The 8,085-nt window shown below is 36.8% G+C and overlaps 1 protein-coding gene across 1 annotated transcript in view; it reads left to right on the forward strand.

Annotated features, from left to right (window-relative positions):
* TBC1D5 (TBC1 domain family member 5) overlaps positions 1-8,085 on the forward strand; it is a 562,315-nt gene that overhangs the window by 409,559 nt on the left and 144,671 nt on the right. The window contains exon 15 of the mRNA XM_046674041.1: positions 1,623-1,765. Coding sequence (XP_046529997.1) covers positions 1,623-1,765 — 143 coding nt within the window. The remainder of the gene's footprint in view (positions 1-1,622; positions 1,766-8,085) is intronic.

The raw sequence follows: 8,085 nt of genomic DNA on the forward strand, positions 1-8,085 counted from the left end.
ATTGATAAATTTTTCTTCTAGTTGCTCAGTTGAATGACCATGAATAACCATGTTCTAGATGTTTTAGTCATTTCATAATGCAGATATGGTTATCAGTTTAAAGTTCCTTTAAACAGGTGCCCAAAATGCTTTAATCCAGGTACTTTTGCATTCTGTTTCTCCTGATACTCTTGGTGAGACCAGTTAATTCTTTGTAATTAAGAAGAGCAACCTATTTAATTTAGAGGTATGTTTGCACTTCTTAAAAGAGTAAATACTAGCATTTATAATTTGAGAGAATTAGAAATATGTAGAGAAATAATGTTTTCTCCTAAGCCATGTAAATACAGGCGTATTAGACAAAAGAGTGTTTTCTTTCAGTCACCTCTTGTATTAGCAGTGGAATAAGAATTGAAAGGTAGATAAAAATTGTAAATGATACTGTAACATTTTTAAAAAGATAAATGTTACTTAGGCATTAAATTTCTTTTCCTGAGAAGATGAGTAACATAATTTAAGATTTAGTTGAAAAGAAAATTACCCTGTTGATTAATTTGATAGTATGAATAAAAGAACTTAAGTATTTGATCATATGGTTCCTAATAAACTGTGATATATATGTGTAGTTATACACTATTTTGTCACAGCTTTGGTTCCTCCTTAAATGTAATACTCCCTAAAGAAAGTATTTGATTTTTTTTTGGCCTCACTTTAACCCCACAGATGGTTATATTTGGTTTCAAATTTTGCAAAGAGGTAATATCTGTTAACTAATTTTTAAAGAATTTCCTCTATTCTGTACTATTTGGTGGTACTAGAAATCTGGAATTTTTTATTCGTTGCTGTGTGCCAGAATCACAAAGAATTCTAGCTGAAGTTCTTAGAGAAAGGCTTGTGTAAGGAAATTTGCGGTCATGTTATATAAAATTAGAAGTAAGTGGATAAAACATATCAAAGTGAATTATTTTAATTTTCTTATAAGAATTAGATGTTGGTAGCTTAGTTAGCATTTATTAAAAGTCTGAAGTGTTCCTATTTATGATACATAATTATATACAGCCTTGTTTAGTATTCTTATTAGCTGCTTATGTCTCTCTGTAGCATAGATAGCCTTTTTCCTGGCCATAAAAGTGACTGTGTTTTGAAAACACCCCCAGAAAGATAACCTCGCTGATAAGGCGTATCTATTCTGAAGTTAAAAATTAAGTATCACTATATGTTTCATTTGAAATAGCTGTCTATGCTTGACCAAAAAAATCAGTAGTGATCATAAAATTTTGGAAAATTGTAATTTTTACCTTGTAACCTTACAACTTTCAGACTATGTATATCCATTTTTCTCTTCGCCTTTTTGAGATTTGTGATTTCTATTAAATATGAAAGATTTCTACCCTTTTCTAATATTGTACTTGTGTTCGATACATATATGAATAAAGCTTAATGATTGTGGCCTAGTTATGAAATTACAAAATTCATTTGAAAGCTTAAAACGAGTTTTACTATATTATATTTTTGATAGGTAATATTTGCTCAGTGTGATCTGTTAAAAATTATAATTTTTTTCACAGTTATAAGAGAAAATGAGTGCTCTTTATGTTACTCGCGAAAGTCCTGTTTTCTGAATTTGGTCTGTTGCTCTCCAGACGTTGGGTGCGACTGCTCTTCGGACGAGAGTTCCCCCTGCAGGATCTTCTGGTCGTCTGGGATGCCTTGTTTGCAGATGGCCTGAGCCTGAGTTTAGTTGATTATATCTTCATAGCCATGTTGCTCTACATCCGAGATGCTTGTAAGTATTAGCGATCTTGCCTACGTTCAAGTAGATGGTTCTGATTTTTTAAATGTGCTTTATTTTTTAAATATACTTTATCTTTTATTCTGAATTACCATACCTATGTTTTTAGAGTAGGCAATATATTGAAGTTTCAAAGGAACATACTAAATATCTTTTTTGTTAGTTAACCATGTGCATATTGGGAGATGTGGGTGATTTTATCCTGAGAGAACTGGAATAGTCTTCAGAACCATTTTTCTAAAGACTTTACTCCTGGTTTGATCTCCTCATTACGCACATTTGTGAAACACACATATAAAAAGCCAGTATTTCAGATATGTTTAGAGCTCCACCTTCTGACAGAGAGTATTCAAGGATATTTATCGGGAGATTAGAGCTGTTTTTATAGCATCAACAACTTGCCAATAAAAAATAAATATTGCACTCAAAGATATTTTAACTTCTTCTCAGTTATATTTTCGCCAAATATATTTCTCAATAGAGTGCCAAATGGTAGATGTATTCCCATCTCGACAGATCTAGCTTAGGGTGCTTGCCGTGGCTGAAAAGCCAGTGCCTATCCCTTCTGAATAGTCTGACTATCCTCAGTTTGAAGAAAATATCAGAGCATGTTGTAAATTTTAAAATACCTCAAATTGTTTTCCCTCTCAGAAAAATAATCACAGTTCACAAAAGAAGATTTGTAAGCCAAAATATAATTAGGAAAGATTGTACAAAGTGATGATTAAATAGGAAATTTTTAAAAAATCATAAGGGTAGGACTTTATCAGAAGAAGGTAAATTATTTGGAGTCATTCATAATCTTGACTATTAACTTGCTATGTGGTTCTCTTTATTTGTTCGTTGAATACCAGTTGTGCCAGATGTTGTTGTTATGCCTCTGGTAACACTAATAATATTCTTTAAAATTTTAGATTATACTTTTTTAATTCCCCCCAAATTACTTGAATGAATAAGTGACAGGAACACCACATTTTATCCAAAAATTGTGGGGGTTTTTTCTTGCCTTGAAGGTCAAATAGTTTGGGTTTGACAGACAAAGTGAAAAGTTTCTCCTTTCTGAGTCAGAGCTAATCATATAAGAACATGGAAACATCTGGAAAGTAGAGAGGGATGTCTGGATAGATTCAATGGATACTGAATTTTAGGATATTCAATATTAATCTCCCATTTTAAAGTTGTGCAATTTTTTAAAATGTAAGTAATAAAAAACAAAAGGAATGAGAAAGCTCTTTTTAAAAATCTTCTTGGATAATATTTTCACAAAATTCTCCAAATCAAACAACTACTGAAATGTATTGACTTTCTGTAATCTTAAACAATTAAGTTTTCCTCAACTTTGGTACATCACAACTGTATGTTTTAATTTAATCATCTTGTTTCCTATGCTAAGATCTGCTTTAATTTCATAAAACAGGTGAATTTTTGGCCACTGAAGCCCTTACACATTTTTAATCCCTCCACCAATGACATAAAACATATGGGCACATATGGAAAAATGCAGGGGTAATGAAGTTGTTTATTCATTTCAATATTTAGTCCAACTTATTTTAATTTGCTTGGTTAAATACATAACAATGGATGAGATCCCTTAAAAATAGGGTGACTGTTTTTTGAGTATTTAAGGGGCACTGTTCCTGTCCTCAAGAAGCTTACCAACTAGGAAAGACTGACGTGATTAATTTCAAACTTACACATCTGGTGCTGTGGTTGAGGTGTGGACAGGTCATGTGGAAGTTTAAAGGAGAGGCACTGAGCTCCCCTCTGCATCAGCTGTGAGTGACCAGAGAAAATGGTATAGATGTTGGCAAGCTAAATAAGGGGATCTGCATTCCAGGAAGAAGGAACAGCATGAATAAAGACTTGCAAGTGAAAAACAGCTTAACAGAGGGTTGTGTATTTGTGTTTTTCTACAAGCTATGTGGTATTACTAGAGTGCAAAGGTAGAGAAAGACTCACAGGTTATGACACAGAGAAAGTGAACAGGAATGAGATCATGGTGAAAGTCTTTAACCTGTAAGTAATAGGAAGCTATTGAAAGGTTCAAAGTGGGCGTGTGGTCAGTTTTGGATCACTCTGGCCACAGTGTGGAAAATAGACTTGAAGGAGACAAGACTAGAGCAAGGAAATCAGATAAAAGCTTATGACAGGGGAAAAATTGTAGGTTGGACAAATCTTCAAAACTAAAGTCAGCATGTCTTGGTGATTAAATATGATGGGTGAGGGAGAACAGGAAGTATAAAACGATCCCCAGTTTGAATTGTTAAGTGACTGAGTAGTATGTATAACTTGGATAGGAAAATTTAAGGATTAGCAGGTTTAGGAATGTAAATGATTAATTGAGTTTTGGCTGTGCTGAATTTGAGATATCTGTAAGAAATTATAACCTGAAGATTTGGAAAATAAAGCTTGCTGTCAGTATCAAGGCTACAGGTTTAATTTTGCAAGTGGCTGATAGGTATGTGTTGGTTGATAGGTATGTGTTAGTTAAAACCGTAACAGTGGATGTGATCTCATAAGAATAGGGTGACCATATATCCCAGTTTGTTTGGGACAGTCTCACTTCACACCTGCTATTCAAGAGGAGTAATTATTAGTAGTGCCGTCTTTCACTCTCAAAGGCATCCCATTAGGATCACAAGAATTATATTGTCTGCCTACTTAAGGAGGGTGCTTACAGAAAGAAAACGTGGGGAAGGTGGAACTGCGTTTACCATGAGTGTTTAAGTGGCATCAGAAAAGGGAGAGCCAAGGAAGAGCTTGTGTTGTGACCTCAAGGGAGGTGATGGGGGTCAGGAGCGCTGAGGTGCGATAAGTCCACTTGGTGGAGAAGTCCTCTTGTACTTGCCCCTGTGGAGGGACAGTCATCAGATACCTTTGCCAGTATAGCTTTAGCGGAGTCGTGGAGCAGAAGCTGGATTAGCATAGGTTGAAGAGTGACTGGACAGTTAAGAAGTACAATAGCCTTTTCCACAGTTTTGTTCTTGTTTTATGTTTTATGTATGCATTTCAACTAAAAAGTCAATTAACTAAAAAAGAATGTGGACATACCACTCATCAGCCCATGCTGTGGCAGCATCCGTGTAGAAGAACTAGAAGGACTTAGAACTAGGATATACAACTGTATGCTGGGAGTTTGGGGAGAAAAAAAGAGGAAAATTGCAACAGATGTTAGCTCAGGGCCAATCTCCCTCACCAGAAAGCATACCTGAAAAACAAAAATAATAATAGTAGGAGAAACCATCCTAGTATTAAAAATATATGTATTGTACTCTTAAATAATGCTAACCATCATCTGAGCCTTCAGCGAGTCATAATCTTTTTGCTGGTGGAGGGTCTTGCACCGATGTTGATGGCTGCTGACTGATCAGGATGGTGGTTGCTGAAGGTTGAGGTGGCTACAGCAATTTCTTAAAGGAAGACAGCAGTGAAGTTTGCCACATTGATTGGCTCTTCTTTTCATGAACGATTTCTCCGTAGCATGTGATGCTGTTTGACAGCATTTTACCCACAGTAGAACAACTTTCAGAATTGGAGTCAGTCCTCTCAAATACTGCTGCTGCTTTGTCAACTGAGTTTATGTGATATTCTAAATCCTTTGTTGTCATTTCAACAATCTTCACAGTATCTTCACCAGGAGTAGATTCCATCTCAAGAAACCATTTTCTTTGCTCATCTATGAGAAATAGTTCCTTCTCCATTAAAGTTTTATCTTGAGATTCCAGCAATTCAGCCACATCTTCAGGCTCCACTTCTAATTCTAGTTCTCTTGCTATTTCCATCACATCTGCAGTTACTTCCTCTACTCAAATTTTGAACCCCTCAAAGTCACCCTTGAGGGTTGCAATCAACTTCTTCCAAATCCTGTTTAATGTTGATATTTTGACCTTTCCCACGAATCATGAATTTTCTTAATGGCATCTAGAATGGTAAATCTTTTCCAGAAGGTTTTCAATTTCCTTTGCTCAGATCCATGAGAGGACTCACTATCTATGGCAGCTATAGCTTTACAAAATGTATTTCTTGAATAATAAGACCTAAAAGTCAAAATTACTCCTTGATGCACGGTCTACAGAATGGATGTTGTGTTAGCAGGCATGAAAACATTAATCTCATTGTCCATCTCCATCAGAGCTCTTAGGTGACCAGGTGCATTGTCAATGAACAGAGATTTTTGTTTATTTTGTGAAGAAGATTATCGCTGAGCCAACATCTACCACCACTCCTCCTCTTTTTGTTGAGGAAGATTGGTCCTGAGCTAACATCTGTGCCCATCTTGCTCTCCTTTGTATGTGGGACGCCTGCCACAGCATGGCTTGATGAGCGATGTGTATGTCTGTGCCTGGGATGCAAACCGGCGAACTCCAGGCCGCCGAAGCAGAGCATGCAAACTTAACCACTACACCACCAGGCTGGCCCTGAACAGTGATATTTTTGAAAGGAATCTCTTTTCCTGAGAAGTAAGTCTCAACAGGGGCCTTAAAATACTCAGTAAACCATGTAGTAAACAGATGTGCTGTCATGCAGGCTTTGTTGTTCCATTTATAGAGCACAGACATGGCAGATTTATCATAATTCTTAAGGGCCCTAGGATTTTCAGAATGGCAAGTGAGCATTGACTTCAGCTTAAAGTCACCAGCTGCATTAGCCCCTAACAAGAAAGTCAGACTGTCCTTTTAAGCTTTGAAGCCAGGCATTGACTTCTCCTCTCTAGATATGGAAGTCCTAGATATGATCTTCTCCTGAAATAAGGCTATTTCATCCACATTGAAAATGTGTTGTTTTCTTTGGCCACCTTCATTAATTATCTTTGCTAAATCTTCTGGAGAACTTGCTGCAGCTTCTACATCAGCACTTGCTGTTTCATCTTGCACTTTTATGTTATAGAGTTGGCTTCTGTCCTTAAATGTCATGAACGAACTGCTGCTAGCTTAAAACTTTTCTTTTTTCAGCTTCCTCACCTCTCTCAGCCTTCATAGAATTGAGAGTTAGGGCCTTGCTCTGGATTAGGCTTTGGCTTAAGGGAATTTTGTGGCTGATTTGATCTTCTATCCAGATGACTAGAACTTTCTCCATATCAGCAGTAAAGCTATTTTGCTTTCTTATCATTTGGGTATTCACTGGAGTAGCACTTTGAATTTCCCTCGAGAAATTTTCCTTTGCATTCACAGCTTGGCTCACTCTTTGGTACAAGAGGCCCAGTTTTTGGCCTATCTCAACTTCAACATGCCTTCCTCACTAAGCTTAATCATTTCTAGCTTTTGATTTAAAGTGAGAGACATGTGACTCTTCCTTTCACTTGAACACTTATGTATATAGGGTTATTAATTGGCCTGATTTCAATATGGCTGTATCTCAGGGACAGGGGAGGCCTGAAGAGAGGGAGAGTGACTGGGGAGCAGCTGGTCAGTGGAGCAGTTTGGGACATACACAACCACAACACTCATCAGTTAAGTTAGCTGTCTTACATGGGTGTGGTTCATGGTGCCCCAAAATAGTTACAGTAGTAACATCAAAGATCACTGATCATAGATCACCATAAGAAATATAATAATAATGAAAAAGTTTGAAATATTGCAAGAATTACCAAAATATGACACAGACATGAAATGAGCAAATGCTGTTGGAAAAAATGGTACCGATAGACTTCCTCGATGCAGTTTCCACAAACCTTCAGTTTGTAAAAGAACTCAGTATCTGCAAAGTTCAATAAAGTGAAGTGCAATGAAACAAAGTATGCCTGTAATTTGGAACAATCACAGTGAGTCTGTGGGGTTAGATCCTAGTGACCTGCTAGTTCTTATTCTACCCCTTTCACTGCTGTCAGCATCTCACATCTAATTTTTAACAAAAGTATTCTTATAATTTTCTTTATATACCTTGAGCAAAGCTTTCATTCTGTTTGAAAGTAATTCAGTCAGGCTAGTATAATATTCAACTACTTAATAGATATCTTATAAACACCACTAAGTAAATAAAGGTTTCTTTATGAAGCTTCGGAGATGGAGCCCAACCTCCATGTTTAGAGGTTCGGAAACCAGCTCAAGGCCCCAGGGCTAGTGACAGACAGACTGATTCTCACATCACCTCTCCTATCCCTCAAGCCTTCCCTTGATTTTATTAAGCAAAAGTGAAATTTCACATTGGAAAAAATAACAATATGAACATTATCTATAAAGATTTTAAAATTTAACCTTTGAGGGGCTGGCCCTGTGGCCGAGTGGTTAAGTCCGCGCGCTCTGCTGCAGGCAGCCCAGTGTTTCGTTGGTTCGAATCCTGGGCGCGGACACGGCACTGCTCATCAGACCACGCTG

Source organism: Equus quagga, chromosome 1 (genome assembly GCF_021613505.1).
Source record: "Equus quagga isolate Etosha38 chromosome 1, UCLA_HA_Equagga_1.0, whole genome shotgun sequence".
Classification (NCBI taxonomy): Eukaryota; Metazoa; Chordata; class Mammalia; order Perissodactyla; family Equidae; genus Equus; species Equus quagga.